General features: G+C 41.8%; 1 protein-coding gene across 1 annotated transcript in view; it reads right to left on the bottom strand.

The window, feature by feature from the left end:
- Positions 1-22,538, bottom strand: part of ANKRD13C (ankyrin repeat domain 13C) — a 42,323-nt gene extending 19,785 nt beyond the window's left edge. The window contains exons 1-4 of the mRNA XM_031968363.1: positions 22,535-22,538; positions 22,314-22,465; positions 21,976-22,261; positions 2,488-2,529 (exon numbers count right to left, since the gene is read on the bottom strand). Coding sequence (XP_031824223.1) covers positions 2,488-2,529; positions 21,976-22,261; positions 22,314-22,465; positions 22,535-22,538 — 484 coding nt within the window. The remainder of the gene's footprint in view (positions 1-2,487; positions 2,530-21,975; positions 22,262-22,313; positions 22,466-22,534) is intronic.
- Positions 22,539-23,140: the final 602 nt, after the last annotated feature.

Genomic DNA, 23,140 nt, shown 5'->3' with positions numbered 1-23,140 from the left:
CACTATTTCCATTTCACCAGTAAGATGCTGAGACTTAGGGAGATCACAGCAAAGGAAAGAGAAAGATCGAGTGGGAAGTCAAAGAGAAGCGTCCAGACAAGGCCATGTGAGCCCAAAGGACGGGGAGCTCCGGGACCGTCTGCCGGGCAGGGTAAAAGTCTGGAGGGTAAAGCCGGGCCCAACGCAGGCACCTCCCAAGGAGATTTCTCTAGGGAACGAAAGGGTACAAGAGCAGAAGGATTCTCGAGCTTTAGGATTACGTCAGCTGATCCACAATCCATAACACAGTTCCCTGCCAGCCTCAGCGCTGCCAGGGAAGGTGCCCACGAGGATCCTTAGAGCAGACAGTGGGAGGCAGAGAGCCAGCGTGGGTAAGGCCTCCATCAGAAAGGGTCTTGTCAGTCAGGGCTTCTGGGGGACAGGGAGGGGACCCCTTCCGAGCCAGCGAGAAGCCACGGAGACAGAAGTGACCGGGGGCTCACCGAGGGCCAGAAGGTGAACAAGAGCCCAACTGTCTGAAGGTTCAGAGGCCCAAAAGACCCCAGGCCATGAGGGAGGATGGCAGAGACCCATGAGGGAAAGCTCCAAGGGCAGGGGGAGGGTGAGGAGCGGACAACTTCCCCTGGGAGTGGGTGAGGGGAGGAAGGCGCTCCCAGAGGGAGCAGAGCCAAGGGAAGATGCTGCTGCTGCTGCTGCTGAGGGTGGAGAGACCGAGTTTTGCTGGAAGGCAGAGGAAGCAAGGAGCACGGAAAAAGGGGCAACCAAAGGGGTGAAGGGGTCCTGACCACCCCAAGGCCTGCAGAAAAGGTGAAGTCACTGCTATTTTAATCGGTTCAGAGGGGAAGGAAAGCACTGAGCAGGTCTACAGAGGCCTTAGGGAGGGAAAGGTACCCCTCATCCCCACTCACCCCTGGCACTGACTGGGTTGGCTGCATTGGCAATTACAGGATTCACTGAGATGATGAGAAAGCATAAATGAGGAGATGACTTAGAAAAAAATATCGCTTTTTAAGGCAGAAAATAGAGAGTACATTTTAGAAAAATTCACTGAGAAAATTCAAGGTTAGAAATTAAAATGTTTATCTGGATAATTTTCAGCTACCTGGAAAATTGGGCCATATAGAACAACTCATTCCTAAGACTCAGGGATAGATAAAATTCTACAGTAATGAGGAATATGAAAAGTGATTAAAGACGAGGAATTGAGATTTTGATAATTACCTGTGATTCAAAGAGTTCAAGAGAGAAATCACACAGAGCAATCCTTCCTATGCATTCTGCTAATGACAGATTAACCAGGGGCTACCATTAAAGCCAGTTCCACAAGGCCACCAGCCTCCGAGCTTTCTCTTCTTCACAAGGGCCCCTGCCCTCCATCCCCTCCTGCCAGGACAGTCCATCTTCCCCGCTAGGGTCAAGTGCATTTTCCTCCACTAAATGTCTGCCGTGTCACCCCCTGCCTGCCTCCAAGATCAGACACAAGTGCTCCAGGGGCATTCGAAGTCTTCTCAGCTGCCCCTCCTTGCCAGTCTCCCAGCTCTCTGCCATCCCCAAGAGCCTCTCTTCCCGGCTCCTCCCAGCATGCCGTCCCCCTTATCGCAAGCACTTTCCTCCATGGATTTTCTAAAGTCTCTCCCATCTTTCCCTTGCACACATACACCGTTTACACGTAGGCTTCCCAATTAGCACAGGAGCTTCCCTGTGGGAGGAAAGACAGTTGCCCCTTTTTGTGGGACCCCCCACGTCGAGCCCCACCCTCGGCACGCCAGATCAGAGGTGAGACTGAGGTCCTGAAGACTCTATCAGAGAACAGTGGGCTCACCAAACTATGACCAAGGGGAGCGCCCTGAGGGAGGCTTATGTTCTCCAATATGAACTTCCCCATTTTGTGAGGAGGCTAGGGGACCCACAGTGAAAGGACTGAAGCAATTCTAGCTTCTCAGAGGGGGAAAGCATGAGAGTGACCTGTGACCTCACTTAGTCATCATACCGAGTTGTCCATCCCATACCCACTGTGTGTCTAAACTTCCAAAAAGGAAATATTAAAGTCTTCTGAAAAGAATAAGCCATAATACAATTGTTTTGGCATTCACAGTGACATAATTCTTAATTCTTATACACAGAAAAAAAAATTTCCTATATTATGAATCTAAATAAGTTTACTAATAAAAACACTTTCAAAAAATATTAAGAATGTCAACCTAATTTATTCAATTCCATGGCAAGGACAAGGTGGAACAAGAAAATTTATCTTTCCATATTTAAGACACTGCCATCTCACAGAACAATGCTTTTATGTATAATCTAAACTTGACAGGGCTTGCCAAATAAAAGGGGGCAAAATTCTCCAATTTCAGTAAATGATAAAAACTGGTGACAATATAAAAGACTATAACTTCATCCCACATGTTTCAAAAAAACCAACTTTATGTTAAAATTTTAAGATTCTCCATGAACATATTTTAAAAGGAAAAAATATTTACTAACCTTTATTTCCTAACATCACAGCGAGATGTAAAGGAGTGTTTCCTAAAACAAAATTAAAAAAAAAAATTAGATGGAATAAAAGAACACAAGAAAATTCGCTCACATGGGATTCTTTATTTGGAAAAGTCTGTCATTAAATTAGATCTGACATCCTATAATCTAAGACAAATCTATATGGACCTGCAAAATCAGAACATGGCGATTTTTGACCTGAGCAGTCTTGCAACTAAATATGTTATAAATAAGTTGATCAATCTTGCATGAAAACCTCTTCTCTACTACCTGGTTAAAATGTAGCTAAAGCTCTGGATGAATCCATCTACTTTTACCATTCACAGGAAAAGATGAATTTAAGATATCCCTTAATTTATCTCGGAAATATTAATACCACATCTTTTTTATTCAAACTCCAAACTATTTTTCTGATGCTAAATAACCAAGCTATTTCAGAAACAAATACTTGAAGAATCATGATTAAAATGAGAATAGGCCTAAAGCAAAATAAATAACAGGCAACTAATCACTATCTACCCAATGAAAGATAAATCATGACAGATAATCCAAAACTTGAGGCAATTAAAGTGATTTTTATTTTGCTTTAGGCCAAATTTTATGCTTAATTTCAAATGCAGGCAGGGCTAGCACAAATTATCTTCCTACACAGCAGCTGAACTCCAAAGCTGCCCACTTTACTGCTTGGCAACCAGTTGGCCTTCTCTTAACTCCTCCTATCACTAATTTATTCATTCATTCAAATACACATGTAATGGGGTTCAAGGGCTTTTGAGCAGGAGGGAAAATGATGTTAAACTACAGGCTCTGCACTCAAACAGCTAAATTTAGACAAGTTAAGGGGATAAGGCAAACACAAATCATTACTGCAAGTCTTGCAAAGAAACCACATTAACAAATTAATAAACAAATTCAATGAAGTCAAAAGAGGAAGCTAAGGATATCAAGAAACAGAATATAATAAGTTAGAGACAAATATCTTCTAAATATGAGGGGAAATGTCATATGTGAATGTGTATATGTGTCTGTGTGTGAAATACACAGGACTTCTTGGCTGATTCTCTCCAAGATGAGCCACCATTTCTTTTTTTTTTTTTTTTTTTTTTTTTTTTTTGGCATTCAGCTAATGTAGTCTCTGTATAGAATACTGTGCACTATAATTATCTCTAATTGTATCCCTGCCAGACACCAACCTCCTTGAGGGCAGGGATGTATAGTTAATTTAAGATTTCAATCTCTTCCAGTTCTTTGTCCAATATCTTGCATAGGGTTGTGACTTTTAAAATGTGACTGCCATTAAAAAAATAATAATAATAAAAAAGCCATCCACCTCCAGGGAGAGAAGCAATAATATGTAATACAAATTGAAGCATACTTTTCTTTATTTTTCTTGGTTTGCATGTGTGTGCTTTCTTTTGTAATATACAAATATATCATATGACTTCATATATATAATCGCTGTGTCATCTGCCTTCTCAAAAGGAAGAAGGGGTTACACGGAGGAAATTTGAAAAGGCTTGGGACATCTTAATGATGAGGTTAAAAAGACTCCAGCAAAAGGTACCCAAATAACCACCCACTGCCCAGAAGATACTGTACATAGTCAGAAGCAGGGACACGTACTGACAGGATTTCCCTAGCCCTGGAGTGGGCTTTGGTTGTCTCACCATTAGTTGAAGTGGGTCCCGGTTGAATTGCTTGCACTGTCAGGATTATCCCTATCCCACAGTTATTACACACAATCAGGAGGTCCAGCAATAGACGCCGACTCCCGAGGTTATTACTTTCAGAGGCAAGCACATTTTGCCTGAAAGATCCCCCCACCCCTTCTCCTTGTCAAGTGCAGGTTCCACCAGGAAACTCTTGCCAGCTTTCTGGCTTCTTTCCTCTAGTTAAATGTGCCTCATAAAAGCTATTCCCCTTGGATGAGATGGGTTTGAGTCCATGAATTCAGTAGACAACTGTGCATTCTTGATTTCATGAACTTCTTCATTCTCAAAGGCAAATGAGTTGTAATTTTTAAAAAATTTAGGATTACAACCAAGAATTAGTGACCCCCTAATACATTGTTGGTGGAGTTATGATGGACATGGCTCTTTCCAACAGTGAGATGCTTCAGGCCAGTTCCAATGGTCTTATGATGGAAAAAGCCATCTGCGCTCCAGGGAGAGCACTGTGGGAACTGAGTGGGGGACCACAACATGGCATTCTCACTCTATTTGTTGTTGTTTGCTTGCATTTTCTTTCTTTTTTTTTTCCCTTTTTGATTTGATTTTTCTTGTGCAGCAAAATAATGATGCAGGAAAGATTCCAATCTTTGATTCCCAGCCCCCCTAGCTAATGTAAATTACCCTTTGACTCACAAATCCTGGTCCCTTTGAATTCCAATAGAAGATCTGGACCTGTCCCAGCCCCACCCGGATCTGAGCCAACTTTGGGGCTACACCCCAAAGCCCCTCGAGCTAAGTCTCCGACTTAAAAGGACCACACTGGGAACCCCTCTTGGCAGAGATTCCAAACATGGTCACCATGTGAGGACCCTCTGTCCACTGGACTCTCTGTGCAGTGCCCTCCTTATCTCTACCTTCACCTATCTCCTACTTCTAAACTCAGTAATAAACCTCTTTTATTAATCTAGCTCTCTGGGCCAATAAATGCTTTTATTGGGAATCTGCGCCGCTATTAGACCTCATATACTGCCGTATCCTTGCGCCGAATCTAAGGGGGTTGCAGGGGAACTCTGTTTGACTCCCTGTACCCCAAACCCACCACTAGACTTAACTAAACCCTAATTTCATTTAGGCACCCCAAATGTAGACTTCAACATGTGTTCTACACCTCACCATTTGGTTCCTGACCTCAACAATAATTGTATAAATATCTATGCATATATTGTACTTTAAAAAAAAATTTAGTGATCCCACAAAACTTAATATAATTTTTCAGGAGAAAAAAAGGACTTTTAAGCATTCCTAATGAAAAGACCAGCGATGAAAAGAAAATCTATAAACACAAGACTCAAGTGAAGCACAAAAAAGTAAACATTAAAAAAAAAAAAAAAGTCAAAGACCAAGAAAGAGTAAGAACAGGGGAAATAATCTCACATAAAAAAGGCATACAAGGAAGGGCTTTTACAAGTAAAAGGAGATTGAGGAGGAGGAGGGAGGACAATACTAACCCTAAATTCTAACATGTTCTACTCCATTTGAATTGGTTTAAAGAGGGAAGAATATATAGTCAATTGAATATAGAAATCTGTCTTACTCAATGGGGAAGTAGGAGGAGGAGAAGGAGATAAGCAATAAAGGGAAAGAGATTAACAAAGGGGCTGGAATGAAGGAAGGCAGTGGTCAGAAACAAAACAGACTTTAGAGAAGATGCAAGATAAAAAAAGTGAGGGGGGAAAAAAAAACAGAAGAAAACAGGTTAGAGAAATATGCACATAGAAATCATAACTATAAATGGGAATGGGATGAATTCATTCATAAAAAAGAAATGGACAGTAGAAGAGATTAGAAACCAAAATCTAAAAAATATGCTGTTTACAAAAAATACACTTGAAACTCACACACACACACACACACACACACACACACACGTTAAAATAAAAAGCTGGAGCAGAATCTATTCTGCTTCAACAGAAGTTAAAAAAAAAAAAGGATAGCAATTGTGATTTTAGACAAAGCAAAAGCAAAAATAAACCTAATTAAAAGAGATAAGCAGGGAAATTATATCTTCCTAAAAGGCAACATCAATACTAAAGACACAAATCAAATGGCATAGCATCCAAATTCTTAAGGGAAAAAATTAGTTACAGGAGAAAATAGTCAAACTAGTGGGACCTCAATTTACCCTTCTTGGTGCTAAATAAATCTAAGCATAAAATAAATTTTAAAAAACAAATTAAGGAAATGAATAGATTTTTTAGAAAAGTTATATGAGACTTCTAGAGGAAAAAAAAATTGGGAATAGAAAGGAATATGCCCTTTTCTCAGTTGTACATAGCATCTTCACTATATCTATATCTATATCTATATCTATCATAAAAACCTCACAAACAGAAAAAAGCAGATATCAAATGCACTCCTTTTTAAGGCATAATATGACAAAAATTACATTCACTAAAGGGCCATAGAAACAGGGATTAAAAATTAATTAAGACATGTTAAATATGGTAATACATTTTGCATGACTTTATAGGTTGCTTACTTTCTCAAGGAGTGAGGAAGGACTAGGAGGTAGAATTTAAAACTAAATCTTTTTAAAATGAATATTAATTTTTTAATCTAATTGGGGAATATTTAAACAATAAAAATATATTTTTAAAAAGTAATAGAAAACTAATCTAAAGAGTAGGCAAAAAAAAAATTCATAGGACAATCCATAATTGCATTAAAGAATACGACAACATAAGACAATATACCAAAATTGTGAGATGCAGTCAAAGCAGTCCTTCGAGAAATATTTTGACATGCATTAATAATTTCACATACATTAATTAAAAAAAAAAAGTAAATCAATGAACTGAAAAGGACAAATTTTAAATCTCATATTAAACACCTGAAATTAAAGGTGAGATTATTAAAAGTGAAAGTTTTTTTTAAAAAATTGAATAATAAATCTATAAGTTGGTTTCAATGAAAGGAAAAAAGTAAATAAAACAGATAATTTAATAGTATCGAAGATGAAAAGGGTGAATGTATTTGCAATAAATATGAAATTAAAATACATATTAGGAGTTGTTTTACCGAATTATTCACTAATAAAACTGACAATCTAAGTGAAATGAATATTTACAAAAATATAAATTGCCCAGATTAGCTGAACAGGAAATTGAACACTTAAATAACTCTATCTTGGAAAAAGAAATTGAGCAAACCACAAATGAGTTTCCTAAAAAAAAATCTCCCAAACAAAACAGATTTACAAGTGAATTCTGCCAAACATTTAATGAACAATTAATCCCAATGCTATATAAACAATTTTCAAAAATAAGTAAAAGGAAGTGTTTTACCCAATTGCTTTTGTAGAACACATATGGTTTTGATACCTAAACCAGAGAAAGCAAATTCAAAGAAAGAAAATTATAGACACTTTCACTAATGAATACTGATGAAGAAATTTTAAATATAATATTAGCAAGAAGATTGCAGCAAAATGTTACAAGGATCATATACTATGATCAGATGGAATTTATATCAAGAATTCGATTTTAGGAAAACCCTCAGTATAACTGGCCATATCAATAACAAAAATAACAAAAATCATCCATTAGTAGATGCAGAAAAAAACCTCATCACAAAACACAATAGGAATAAAACTCATTCCTATAAAAAAGACAAAAAAGCAAAGGAATAAATGGAGCCTTTCTTAAAATGTTAAATAGTTTCTATCTAAAATCAAAAGCAAGGATCTTCTATAATATTAGGATAAATGAGAAACCTTCCCATTAAGATCAGAGTTGTGAAGCAAGTCTGTCCACTACCACTAGTCAAGAAGTAACAAAGAATTAGAATACGCAATGAAAAAGCTAAATTTTGAAAATGATAAGATAGTATATACTTAGAAAACCCTAAAGAATCAACTAAAAAACTAGTTGCATCAATAAGCATTTGAACAATGTTGTAGGGTACAAAACAGATCACATAAATCATTAGGATTTTTATTACCCATAAAACCCAGCAGAAAGAGGTAAAAAAAGAAATTCCATTTAAAATAACTGCAGATATCATAAAAATACTTGAAAATATATCTGTCAAGACAAACCCAGGGATTATAATGAACAAATTACAAGACACTTTCCCCACAAATACAGATTTTAGTAATTGGAGTTATTAACTAACTGTTCATGGGTAAATCAGGTCAACTAAATAAAAAGAATTCTACCTAAATTTAAGCATCGTATTTAACTACCAAAGAATTATTTCATAGAACTAGAAAAAAAAAATTTTTTAATTTCATCTGGTATGACAGGTTGTCCTAGCTTCTCAAGAGAATAGCTCCCAAATTTTGCAAGGAATGTTGAGGCAATGTTTTAAGACAGAGTATTGAGAACTTTTTTTTTTTTTAACTAAAGCAAATTGTTTAACATATATTGGATTATTTGCTGTCTTGGGGAAGGGAGGGGTGAAAGTAGGAAGACAAATTTGGATGACAAGATTTTGCAAGGGTGAATGCTGAAAATTATCTTTGCATATATTTTGAAAATAAAAAGCTATTATTAATTTTTTTAAAAAATTCATTTGGAAGAACAAAAGGTCATTATCAAGATAATCAATGAAAAAATTGCTTAAAAGAAAAACCTAGGAAACCTTTTATGAATTGATGCAAAATGAATTGGACAGAATCAGAAAAGCACTGTATTCAGTAACAGCAAAATTGTAATCATATAATGTGGAATATTTAACTACTCTGAGCAATAGGATGATTCAAGACAATTCCAAAGGTCCCTTGATGAAAAATGCTATCTACTTACAAAAAGAAAACATAAGGCCTGAGAGAAGATTTGAAACATACTTTTTATGTTTCTTGTTTTTGGTGGCGTTAAATTCTGGGGTTGGGTGGGGGGGGGATTGTTTTGTTTTTTAACATGTTTAACATGGAAATGTTTTTCATGATTTCATATGTTTAATTGATCATATTGTTTGCCTTCTCGGGGAATAGGAGAGATTAGGAGGTGGCAGAGAAAATTTGCAACTCAAATTTTTTTTAATGAAATTTAAAAACAAATTAATTAAAATAAATACTTGATAACCTTTCTTTTCCCAAAAACAGCAATGGCTCTCAAAACATATATATATGAAGTCAGACTAGTGGTCAGTTTACAATTAAACTGCCCACTCCCTATTCCCAGGGACTATGGAACACTTATTGTAGTCAGAGTGTATTCACTTTTTTTAGCTGCTGCCTGACACCCACTGAGCACCTAAAGTCCATAAAATCCCCAGATCTCTTAGAAAACTGCTATCTAACCATGTCCCTGGAGTTTCCCACAGAAGACCTTCAGTGGTAACAAAGAACCATTAATAACTAAACTATTCTTGGAATCTGTCCATCCAAATCACAAAGAATCCATCTGATTGTAGTCTCATCACTATCTTTCTACCATTTTCCTCAACCAAAATAGAGGCACTTTAGCAAGTTTTGACAAAATCTGAGCCAAATACAGCATTCTCTTTATTTGCTAATTTATTAATTCAGACAAAAAAAAAAAAAAAAAAAAAAGAAAATGATCTGTATTTTATAATTAGTTTTTTTTTTTATTTCCTAGATTTTAGCCAAACATCGCTTTAATGCTGCCTTCTAGAATTTTTCTATAAATCAAAATCAAGATTATTAGTCTAATCTACAGTTGTGGTGGCATTTATTTGTTTATTTATTTGTTTGTTTATTTTTGAGGCAGGATACCTACCTTCATTTAATCTTATTTCTTGTTTTCCTTGATTCTACAAATGACCTTGTGAGAGAAACACAATTTTCTAGATGAGGAGACAGGGTAACTCAAGTTTAATCCATATATTTAAAACCATCAGTAAGCATCATATGCAATGGGAAAAAACTGGAACCTTTCCCAGTAAGATCTGGAGTGAAGCAAGGTTGCCCACTATCACCATTGTTATTCAATATTGTATTGGAAACACTAGCCTTGGCAATAAGAGTCGAGAAAGAGATTAAAGGAATCAGAATAGGCAATGAGGAAACCGAACTACCACTCTTTGCAGATGATATGATGGTATACTTAGAGAACCCCAGAGATTCTACTAAAAAGCTATTAGAAATAATCCATAACTTTAGCAAAGTTGCAGGTTATAAAATAAATCCCCATAAATCCTCAGCATTTTTATACATCACCAACAAAATCCAACAGCAAGAGATACAAAGAGTAATTCCATTCAGAATAACTGTCGACAGCATAAAATATTTGGGAATCTATCTACCAAAGGAAAGTCAGGAACTATATGAGCAAAATTACAAAAAACTTGCCACATAAATAAAGTCAGACTTAAACAATTGGAAAAATATTAAGTGCTCCTGGATAGGTCGAGCGAATATAATAAAGATGACAATACTCCCTAAACTAATCTATTTATTTAGTGCTATACCAATCAGACTTCCAAGAAAATATTTTAATGATCTAGAAAAAATAACAACAAAATTCATATGGAATAATAAAAGGTCAAGAATCTCAAAAGAATTAATGAAAAAAAAATCAAATGAAGGTGGCCTAGCTGTACCTGATCTAAAACTATATTATAAAGCAGCAGTCACCAAAACCATTTGGTATTGGCTAAGAAATAGATTAGTTGATCAGTGGAACAGGTTAGGTTCACAAGACAGAATAGTCAACTATAGCAATCTAGTGTTTGACAAACCCAAAGATCCTAACTTTTGGGATAAGAATTCATTATTTGACAAAAACTGCTGGGATAACTGGAAATTAGTATGGCAGAAATTAGGCATGGACCCACACTTAACACCATATACCAAGATAAGATCAAAATGGGTCCATGATTTAGACATAAAGAACAAGATTATAAATAAATTGGAGGAACATAGGATAGTTTATCTCTCAGACTTGTAGAGGAGGAAGAAATTTGTGACTAAAGATGAACTAGAGACCATTATTGATCACAAAATAGAAAATTTTGATTACATCAAATTAAAAAGCTTCTGTACAAACAAAACTAATGCAAACAAGATTAGAAGGGAAGCAACAAACTGGGAAAACATCTTCACAGTTAAAGGTTCTGAAAAAGGCCTCATTTCCAAAATATATAGAGAACTGATTCTAATTTATAAGAAACCAAGCCTTCTCCAATTGACAAATGGTCAAAGGATACGAACAGACAATTTTCAGATGATGAAATTGAAACTATTACCACTCATATGAAAGAGTGTTCCAAATCATTAATCAGAGAAATGCAAATTAAGACAACTCTGAGATACCACTACACCCCTGCCAGATTGGCTAAGATGACAGGAAAAAATAATGATGATTGTTGGAGGGGATGCGGGAAAACTGGGACACTGATACATTGTTGGTGGAGTTGTGAATGAATCCAACCATTTTGGAGAACAATCTGGAATTATGCCCCAAAAGTTATCAAACTGTGCATACCTTTTGATCCAGCAGTGTTTCTACTGGGCTTATACCCCAAGGAGATACTAAAGAAGGGAAAGGGACCTGTATGTGCCAAAATGTTTGTGGCAGCCCTGTTTGTAGTGGCTAGAAACTGGAAAATGAATGGATGCCCATCAATTGGAGAATGGTTGGGTAAATTGTGGTGTATGAATGTGGGGAGCCGGCACTAATCTACAGCCACATAAGGCCAACCTTGAATAGGTTGAATCTCCTAATCACATTATACCAAAGACTTCCTGAATAGGAATCTCCTAATCACAGCCTAACTTTGAATAGGCAGATATCTAGGCATCCCCTAATCACATCATAGAGCTTCCTGCCACCAGAAACTTCTGAGCAGCTCATCCCTTGGGCGGGATACCAACCCTTTGTCTAGGACCCCCACCCTCTACTGTGTTTGAACAACCCTGCCTTCTTTCCTACTGCTATATATATCTGTACTATTGCACCCATTAAAATGAGGCTTGATCAGAATGATTTGTCTTGCCTCCATTTTGCATGTCCCCTCTCTCTTGCCCTTATCTCTTTTCTTCCAGGGTCCACACACTCTGCCTTGCAGGCCGAGGCATATGAATGTTATGGAATATTATTGTTCTGTAAGAAATGACCAGCAGGATGAATACAGAGAGGCTTGAAGAGACTTACATGAACTGATGCTAAGTGAAATGAGCAGAACCAAGAGATCATTATATACGTCAACAAAGATACTGTATGAAGATGTAATCTGATGAAAGTGGATTTCTTTGACAAAGAGCCCTAATTCAGATTCAACTGATCAATGATGGACAGAAGGAGCTACACCCAAAGAAAGAACACTGGGAAATGAATGTAAACTGTTTGCATTTTTGTTTTTTTTCCCGGGTTATTTTTACCTTCTGAATCCAATTCTCCCTGTGCAACAAGAACACTGTTTGGATCTGCACATATACATTGTATCTAGGATATACTACGACATATTCAACATATATAGGACTGCTTGTCATCTAGGGGAGGGAAAAATTGGAACAGAAGTGAGTGCAAGGAATAATGTTGTAAAAAAATTACTCTGGCATGGGTTCTGTCAATAAAAAGTTATTATAATAAAAAGAAAAATTTAATCCAGGAGACATTCATCCAAGTATCTCATTGCAAGCAGAGCTTAGTCAGAATCTGAATGCAGCTCCTGTGGGTTCCAAGCCTCTAGCTTCACTTACTCTGCCAGGTCTCTTCTCCCCCCACCCACCCCCCAAGAATGACACAAACTCAAATGGTTTTGGACAATTTTTTCGCTTTATCAAACCCAAAGTCACTCAGATGGAAATTTTCAATTACCCTTTAAAATTATCAAAGGCTCTAATAAAATTTGCTATAAATAACTATCCCTAATTCTAAATAAATTGCTTTAAAAAGGTATCGCTTTCATAAATTCTATTAAGGCCCTCAAAAGTTCATTTCCAACACTCTAACCATTACTGCTGCTTTTTAAGTGTAGCAGAATGGTGCACAATGACATGGGGCCTGGAGCGGGGGTCAGGAAGGCCTGAAAAGGAAGCTCCAGGAGGCCAGTGTCACTGGGCCTCAGTGTCTGGCAGAGGCTGCCAAGTGCTCCAAAGACATGGAGTCAGGAGGACCCCAGCTCAAATCTGGTATCAGGGGCCTTCTAGCTAGGGGATCCCAGCCAGACTTCCCCCATCTGCCTCAGTTCCTCATCTCGAAAATGAGCCAGAAAAGAAAATGGCCAATCCCTACAATATCTTTGCCAAGAAAACCCCAAATGGGAACAAAGGAACAACAACAATGAAATTAGTACTAGATTTAGAGTCAAGAGTTCTGGGTTCAAATTCCACTTCTGGCAGTTCCTGTGCAAACCAATACCTAAATCACTACACTCTCATCTGAAAAAAGCTGGTCCTGCCTATTTCCGGTGTTATGAAGAAAATCTGCGTTAGAACTGAAGTACTACACAAAGCTGAGCAACCACAATCTCAGCAGTGAACCAGGGGGACATTACTTTTCATATTTCTATCACTAGCAGCTCTGGGAGCTTGGACAAAGAGCTGGCCTTGGAATCCCAAAGGCCAGATGAAAATGTGCCCAATACCGACTAGTGTCTCCAGAAAGCAACTCCCTAGGTTTTATTAGAAAAAGTTGAATTACTTTCTGTTATTGTTTGCTTGCATTTTTGTTTTTCTTCCCAGGTTATTTTTACCTTCTTTATAAATCCGATTTTCCTTGTGCAACAAGATAACAGTATAAATATGTATACACATACTGTATTTAACATATATTTTAACATATTTAACATGTATGGGACTACCTGCCGTCTAGGGGAGGGGGTGGAGGGAAGAAAGGGAAAAGTTGGAACAGAAGTTTTTCCAAGGGTCAATGTTGAAAAATTACCCATGCACATGTTTTGTCAATAAAGTTATAATAATTTAAAAAAAGAAATTAATTAAATGCCAAAAAAAAAAGAAAAAGTTGTTACATGAATACTATCCCCAAGTCTTCATTTGTTTGCATAAAGTAAATTAAATAATCATGAAATATGGATTCCAAAAATTAGATTTTTTTTTTTTTTTTTTTTAGCAATCCTTCCTTAATATTTATCTGCTGAAACAAAGTTTTAATTCAAAAGACACATAATTTAGAATATGCAATCATTTGGGCAGGGAGAAGGAAGAGAAAGAAATGCTTTGCCAACTAAAAAATTAACCCTACATACCTATAAAAAACTACCAAACAATGCTGATTAAATCATCCTACGAGAAGCTATTTCAGAAATACCATGAGGGCAGAGTATTACTTATATAGAGTGAAAGGTCAAACTAAACACAAAATTAGAATAAAGGAGAAAAATGGAGAAAAAATGAGTTGGCTGTAATAGCTCCAACAAAACCTAAAATGCTGACTTTCCCTTTCAATTTCCCTTAAAAAATCAGAAATAGACAGAAATGACTATAACTTGCACCATTTTTGAAATTTAATTTATGAAAACCTGTCCCCACAGAGGCATTAAGAGCCCCAAAATGTTTCTCAGTCAATTTACACAATCTCCTTTCAAGGTGGCAAATATGGTAGCCAAAAACAACCTTCTGGCCTCGGCAAAACATCCCAAAGGATGAAGGAAGAAACGCCAGAAGTTATTAATGGAGACAAGAAGCCTCGAGAGTTGACCCCGAGACCTAGCTAAGCCCCATTGTCCTGCCGAACCCCCTTCCCGCTCCCCCCACTTAGGAAGTTTGTTTTGCAAGCTCTGCAGTGGAATGTCAACAGGAAATCAGGGCTTCCCAGATTTATCACAAGAGCAAGGAACTCGCAGGGAGATGGCCAGTGAGCCGAGAGCTCCCCTTCCAAAGCCTGCAGTGTCTGACATGGGGACCAGGGGAGGGTTGGGGAAGGGCGGGAGGAGCCGCCTCCTTTTCTCTGGGAATCACCAGACTAAGAAGAGGGAAGGAGGCCTAGGGCTCCCACCCGCCTAGCCTGCCAAGGACACCGCTGGCTTCCGGTTCAGGAAGCAAAAACAAATTGTGGCACCTGGGGGGGAAGAAGAGGCGGGCCTTTGTCCTTGACCCATTCGGGGCCTCCTGAATATTCTGGGTCCAGTGGTTTCTGGAAAATATGGCGGCCCAAGAAAACCAGGGAAACCGGACTCGGGCAACAAGTAGCAGTGGCCCAAGCGTCAGCTGGCTCCTTCTTCCGAGACTCCAGCACAATTCCCTCTGCCCTCCTGCCGCGCCCCGCCAGCCCGAGCTTGATGGACACAAGGAGGGGGAGCCAGGATCACTTACTAAAAGTCCCAATTTCTAACCCCATTCCCCCTCCTCGTCCCGCCGCCTCTTCTCCCTATTTGCCCACACTCCCGGCCCACTCAGACCTCATCTGTCTCTGCACTCGCATCAAAGACAAGCACTGGGACACAGAAACGGCAAGGAGGCCGGCCCAAGGGCACAGGAGCAGGCCCCCAGAGCTTGGCCCAGACAGGGCTGGTCTGAAAGCTTAACTAGTGAAGGGCCTGAGGAGGAGGGCAGAGATCGCCAGCTGCCCCACGGTGGCAGGGAGCAAAAGGAGAAGGTGGAGCACATGGGAAACGATGGCGGATGAAAGAGAAGGACACTGACCCAGGACAAGAGCCAAAAAGGAGAAGGAAGGATCTGGGGACCAGGGAAACATGGGCAGTTTGGGAGTGGGGAGCAGAGTTGTGAAGCTGGCCAGCGTCTGAAGACAAGACAGAGCTCATACCAGTGCCCCTTCCCCAGAAGAATCCCACTTTCCAGGTTGAGTCCCTCCCCTCCGCTCCAGCTCCCCACTAGTAAGTCTGGTGGAAAAAAGGGAGCATCAGGGACAAAATGCGCATGGGAGCCAGGGGCCGAGTTGTGATAATTGGCCTTTTGGTCCCCATTTATCTGTGTGAAAAAATGAAGCGGGAAAGGGAAATAGCCTGATTTCAAGGTACCTTTGAAATCCCCTGAGTTCCCCCAGGATATCCTACTCACATAAATTCTAACTACAACATGTCCAAAATCCCACAAAACCTGTTTTTCCTCCAGACTTCCCTACCCCCAAGTCCCAAGACACCCGAGCTTATCCATGTACTAAACATCTGCAGACAGCTATGTGAGCGAGCACGCGCCTGCCCTCTCTGGACCCTCACACCGTGATGGAAGGGAGCTACTCAGGGGTCTGGTGGGGGTCATTTCAAGGTACACGATTTGCTGGTGATCACACCTGATAGCTTCTGTTTCTCCTACCACAAAATGGATGGGAGAGCTCATTGTTTCTCAGTCATTTCAGTCCTGACTGACTCTTCCTGACCCCAGTAGGAATTTTCTTGGCAGAACTCCTGCAGTGGTTGGCCATTTCTCTCTCCGACTTATTTTACAGAAGGGGAAACTGAGGCACACAGGATTCAATGACTTGTCCAGGATGAGTCACACAGCCAGAAAATGTTTGAGGCCAGAATTTGAACTCATATTTTCCTGACTCTGGGCCCTGGGCTCTATCCATTGAGCCATCTAGTTGCCCAAGAACTCATTAGCAGCATAATATAGATTTTGTTATTGGCCATATTCTATTCAATGCTTTTGTAACTGAAAATATAACATTTTACATTTAAGAATTGGAAATTGAGATGTCCATCAATTGGGGAATGGCTGAAGAACTTGTGATACATAATCATGATGGAATATTATCGGACCATAAAAAATGACACGCAGGATGGCTTCAGCAAAACTTGGAGAAACTTACAAAAACAGATACAAAAGGATGTGAACAGAAGTAGAAGAACACTGTACACAGTAAAGGCAATATTATATGATGAAGAATTATATATGAAGATAATGTACCTATTCTCAGGGAAAAAAATGATGCAAGACAATCCCAAAAGACTTGTGATAAAAATGCTATTTGCCTCCAGAGAAAGAACTGATGCTGTCTGAATACTGACTGAAGCATACTATTTTTCCTTCTCTTTGCCTTCCTTGTTTTGCTCCATTCTTTTTTCCAAAAAATGACTAATATGGAAATGTAAAATATAAAGTCAAATTAGTTCACTAAGAGTGACGAAATGATGAAAGGACAAGAGGGTGGCTAGTGCAGACCTGCAGGGTGGAGGGACTGAAGGTCACAGGACACAGCAGGGCGTCCAGCATCACAAGGCCTTGTCCTGGTTTGAGGTAATACCACGAGATACAGGTAAATTGGACTGAAGTGGATGAAGGCACCAGAGCCATCAGAAAAGAGCAGAATGGCAATCCAAGTGATCAGAAGGGGGATTTCAGGCTCTGCAGGCATGGAAGGGCCAAAATTATGGCACGTTCTGCGTGTGACTATGGCAGAGCAAGGAGCAGTGGGCCATGGGAAATGGGCTGAGGAACTGGAGTGTCTCAGAGAACATGTCTGTTTGTCTAGCTCTGCTGAAGCCCCCTGCTGTGAAGGGAAGATCCGAGATCTAGGGACTGAACTCATTAAGGAAGGAAGTGTCCACAGACAATAGTGAGCAGGGTGATTCACAGGAACCCAAAGGAGAAGAGGTCCTAAGTGACCATTATAGGGAGAGAACTAACTGCAAGAGGGAATGAAGAATAGAGTATTTCATCGCCCCCAGCTTGACCAATAAGTCAAAACGTAGCCAGTGCTGTGAAGGTTGGGGAGGCTGGGTCATGGGGAGGAAGTCAGCTCTCAGTGAAAACCCAGTGTGAGAAATAGATTTAAGATGAAAGCAGGCTTCTCATCTATGGAACAGACCTTCCTTAGGCCATACATAGAAGGGATGAGTAACTGAGATGAGGGAATGGGAATAAGGCATACAATTCAGAATAAGTAGGATGTGGAGGGTAGAACCAGAGAAGAGTCTGTTAATTAGTAAGGGAAAATTTTAGATGAGCCAAGAGGAAAAAACTTAAAAGGGATTAATATAAAGTATTAAATACAATCACATAAAAACAGAACAGAGACCTGATTTGAAAGTTTATGTTAAAAAAATAAAAATAAGAAAATGTAACCCTAAATTCATGGTAGCATTATTTGTATTGGCAAAATTTAGGGAAATAGATACATCCAATGATTGCAGAAAAGCTAAATCTATATGAGTTATAATGAAAAACTACTGCATTGTAGGAAATAACAAATATGAAGAATTCTATCAGTCATGAGAAAACATACAAAATGACAGGGAAAACAAACCTCAAAGATCAATAAACACAATGACTTAGGAAAATGAAAATGAATACAACACTAAAAGTGATAAAACTCAAGAGTACAATTGACAGTGTTGGTCCTAAATTACTAAACTAAGCACATATATTATTATATATAATATACATAATATATATGTATGTATACATATTATATAAATACAGATACATGTATCTGTATTTATATATAATAAACATATTATATAAAAAATGATAAGTACAAAAACTGAAAGTTACATGTAGCAATCACATATTGGACAATTTTGCTTAACTTTTTAGGAAAAACTGTGGGAAGAAGATAACAGGAAAGCCATATTGATGTGTAACCCACCCAAAAAAAAAATCAGTTAAAAATGAAATTTTCAGTTATCTACAATTTCTTTTTAACTTAAAAAAAAAAATGATTACAGAATCCATGAATACATGAAGTTAAGTATTCCAAACAAGATCAAAAACAACATATTATTCAGGATTAGTCATGTTAATACTGTATCCAAACATACTTAAAAGTGGTTCAATAACAAACAAGATGGTGAGGGGTGTCAAAATCATATCATGTCATATAAGGAACAGTTGAGGGAACTGAGTACATCTATCTTGTTAAAGAGTAGGCTGAAGGAAGCCCATGATACTTGAGAGGACAATACACTCTCCATGCAGCAGATGTGCAGAGCAGAATTAGAAAGAATGGAGAAGGAAGTAAAATTTAGCTCCCTATTATATAAGCAAGAATATTTAAAACTATCCACCTATTACAGAGACTGCTTTAAAAATCAGTGAGCTCCCAAGTCAGGCAATTAGCATTTATTAAATGTCTACTATGGCTCTGTAGCTATAAAAGAAAGAATGGCTGCTTGTTAAAACCACCACAAAACAGATTCCTATACGGAATGGAAGAGAAGTCCCTTGAAACTAAGACTTATACACCTGGCAAGACTCACTAAATCTTACAGATCTTGTTTGCACAGGACATCAGACTAATTACATGAAGCCACAGAACACTGCAGAACCTCCTAGAAACTGGATGGGGAAGAAATGAACTTGACTTATTGACAACACCCAGCTTCCCACATTAATTTGAAGGGATGCCCTCCATGCCAGGTCGGACAACAGAGATGAGCTGATCTGGAAGACAGGGCCAGGCAGCTTTCAGAAAATTTCAAAGTTCTTCTTACCTACCCTAAACACCCCATGAAAGTAAACACCTGTGCAACTTTGCAATACAAAGACCTCCTTGCTTTTACTATGCAGTAGAAAACTGTTTCCGAAGAACTGAAAATGAGAGGCACCTGGCAGAAGTGAGTGAGCGAGCTGCCAAACAACCAAAAAGGCCCCAAAAGAACAAGAAAGGGCATCATCGTGGAACCTTATGATGGGAAAAGACAGCCTGACCAAAAGGCAAAGTCAGGTGGCCCCAAAGCAAGGAAGGCCTTCGTCACACTGAGGGGAATGCCATGTGGCAAAATGTTCAGGAGAACAGGAACCAGTATGAAACCGGGCCCGGTATGAAGAATGGTGATCTGCATTGGGACGGACATAGACTCAGTAATGTACATAGCTCATTAATTCCTAGAGCTCACTAGGTAAATAAATACTTGAGGGCAAGAGGCATCTATTATTTATCTTCCTGCCTCTCTTAAAACTTAGAACAATGCCTTGCATTTTTTAAACATTTATTTTCATTCTTAAAAGGATATCCTTAAAATTTAGATAAGTTATCCAGACAATTAAAAAAAGTGTTCTCCATCTGTAACTTTCTGCACAAGAGAAAAAAAACTATCAACAGAAATGGTGGGGTGTTTTTTTTCCCCTACAAGGTAGTAGGTTACCAATGAGAAGAGAAGGTAATACCATTAAAACCTCTAAGTGATTTACTAGCTACATGACTCATTGGTAACAGTGAAATGGAAATACTTCAGATGCAATGCAAACAAAAATATTTGTTATAAATACCCAAAAGGACAAATTAAGGAAAATAGGTGAAATGGAAGACCAAATTCTAACAATCTCTAGTTCAACAAAACTATAGACAAATGTCTGTAATCCTTTGATCCTAGTGATTCTGTGGATAATAAAATCAGTTCCAATGATATTACTCTGTAAGTCATATTCTTACCTAATCCCCTCTTCCCGCTAGTCAAATCTAGTCTCAATTTTAGAAGTTATTTTCATGCTGCCTACTCTGGGAATGAAATAACTTCAACAAAAATGTGTAGCCATCCACTAAGTGCAAAGCCTCCTTGCATCCTGGGGATGAGTGGTCCTGGACACCTGGGGAAGGGGGAGGGGGGGCTGTTAGATGGTACCAACTGTGACAGCTTGTAGAAAACTACGAAGGTTGGGTGTTTTCAGCTCTGCCCAAGGATCCTTCTCCCTTCGCTTCTAATGATTTGCCATCAAGTTGGTCAAAAGGTGATAAACGTTTTGGCCAAAGTAGCTCCTGCCCCAGCCCTTGCAGGTCCCCAGGTGCTGGGAATCTGCCCTCCCTGGAGGGCCCCTGCTGAAGCAAGCATGGATCCTTGCCTGAAATGGGCCCAGAGCACTCAAAAAGATCCAATGTCGGGTAATGCTGGTCCCTATCTACAGGGGCGGGAAAAGTTCGGAATCCCAGACCGATAACCTAGGGACAGAATCCAACTTTCACTCAAAACCACTCCCGAGAGTCAGCCAGATCTGTAATCAACATCCCTAACAATCAACACTAAGCTTATTATCATAACAATCCACAAGGAGGAGGAAATCAAACAGTCGATCAGAAGAAAAACAAGGTGTGATTTCAAGGAACTTTTTGCTACAATTTAGGAGAAAGGACAGCCAAGTCCGAATGGAACTGAAAAGCTTCAGACGTTACAAATGTAGGAATTCAAGAACAGGAGCGTGAAAACCAGGGCATTACATAGAGTCCTGCCCCAGGGGGACCCACAACTTTTTAGCTATTTTCCTGGCTGGCCTAATTTGTGAAAGATCCGACTCCATAGGAAGCGGGGGCTCTCATTCTGGAGGCAATGAACGCTACCAGCAATCTCCCGCAACATTGGGGCCCACGGGCCCCTATTTCTTGGAAAATCGACCTCCCGGGGCAGGACCGCAGCGAGGCCCCGGGGAGGGGGCAAGCAGGGAAGGAGGCGTCCTTCACCAGCCCCCACAGTCCCCACAAACGGGGCTTTCTCACGCGCCGGCTGGTACAGAGGTCAATCTCAAGCAGGAAAACGCAATTCGGGCTCCCAAGGCATCGGCCTGCCCAGGCGGAACCCCCGCGGACCCGGAGGCACCCCGGGCCGCCCGGCGGACACTCCGGCAGCATCCCAAAGACCCTCCCGGTCCCACCTCTCGGGCTTCTCGCTTCCGCACCCACGGAGGCCAACAGCCAGCTCCCCCGGGGCGGCCCGGGGTCCGGTTCCTACAGACCCAGCGTCTGTGGGACCCCGGCGGGCTCGTTGGAGCGCGGGAGCCCCGAGGGAGCCAGACCGAACCCGAGGCTCGGGAGCCGCCAAGCGGGCCGGGCCGCGCGGAACTTCGCCGCCGGAGCCGGGACAGGGAAGGGGAGCTTATGGGAGGACTCGCGGCCAGGGGGCGGGGGGGGGGGGGGGGGGGGGGGGGGGGGGGGGGGGGGGGGGGGGGGGGGGGGGGGGGGGGGGGGGGCGCGGGGGAGCCCCAGCTCACCGTGAAGGTCCTTCTGGCCGATGTGATGGGTCCGGATCAGAGAAGAGAGCCTCCTTACGTCGCCCTTAAACACGCATTCGTGCACAGGGTAGAGCGAGGGGCCCCGGCCGGGGTCCGAAGCGGCGGCGCCCGGGAGGGCGGAGGAAGTCGAGCAGCAGCCAGAGCCGGCCGGGGCCTGCGGCGACTTAAGCGGCAGCCGGGGCTGCGGCGCGGCGGGGTGCGGGGGGTGGCCGCCGCCGCCGCCGCCGCCGCGGGGCCCCTGCCGGCCGCCCTTGCCCCCGCCGCCCCCGGGCCCGACCCCGCGCGCCGCCGTGAAGGGCCCGGGGGCGGCGGCCGCCTCGTCGTCGCCCGGCTCCAGCAGGTCGCCCTCCTCCTTGCCGCAGGGCTTCGGGTCCCTCCGCAGGGAGCGGATCTTCTCGCCTGTCATCGCCGCCGCCGCCGCCGCCGCCGCCTCCGCCTCGGCCTCGGGCTCTGCGGGCTCCGGGGGGCGCTTAGAGCAGCCGGGGCGGCCGCGGCGCGCAGCATCCACTCCCGCGGAGGCCCCGGCCCCGGCCCGCACGCATGTCCCGCCGCCGCAGCCCGTCCTGGGCTCGCTGGGGGGAGCTCGAGCCTCGTCTCCCGCCGCTGGGCTCACAGGCCGCGGCGGCCCACAGCCATCTTGCCCTGCCCCGCTGCTCTCGCGAGAGCTCGGCGGAGGCGGGGAGGGGAGCGGGACCAGCCCGGCCCGGTCAGGAAACACCGCGAGACGCGCGCGGCCTCGCGCCCGCCTGGCCTCGCCCCATGTCCACTCTGAGGCCCTCGCCTAAGCGCCGGTAGCCGCCGCGGGCTCCGGGCACGTGCCGAGCGCACCACGCCCCGCCCCGGGGACCAGCCCCAGGGGCCTCGAGCCGGCTGTCGGAGTTCTGAGAGCCCGTCTGCTCTAGCGTGGGTCTCCCGCCCACTTCAACTCGCGAGGCCCCGAGCCTGTGTTACATCTGCGGCTGCTGGTGGCTCGGAATGTGACGTCACTGGCAGGAAGTGATGTCATGCGACGGCTCCACGCGTGGCTTCGGCCGTCCTCATCCTACCGGGAAAATGTGACGTCAGGCCTCCGAGGCCCGGGACGGACCACTAGGAAGCCCGGCTGCGCGCCCCGGGCCGGAGGCCTTGGCAGGGACTGCAGCCT

Source organism: Sarcophilus harrisii, chromosome 4 (assembly GCF_902635505.1).
Source record: "Sarcophilus harrisii chromosome 4, mSarHar1.11, whole genome shotgun sequence".
Classification (NCBI taxonomy): Eukaryota; Metazoa; Chordata; class Mammalia; order Dasyuromorphia; family Dasyuridae; genus Sarcophilus; species Sarcophilus harrisii.
This window is presented reverse-complemented; position numbering and strand designations above follow the sequence as displayed.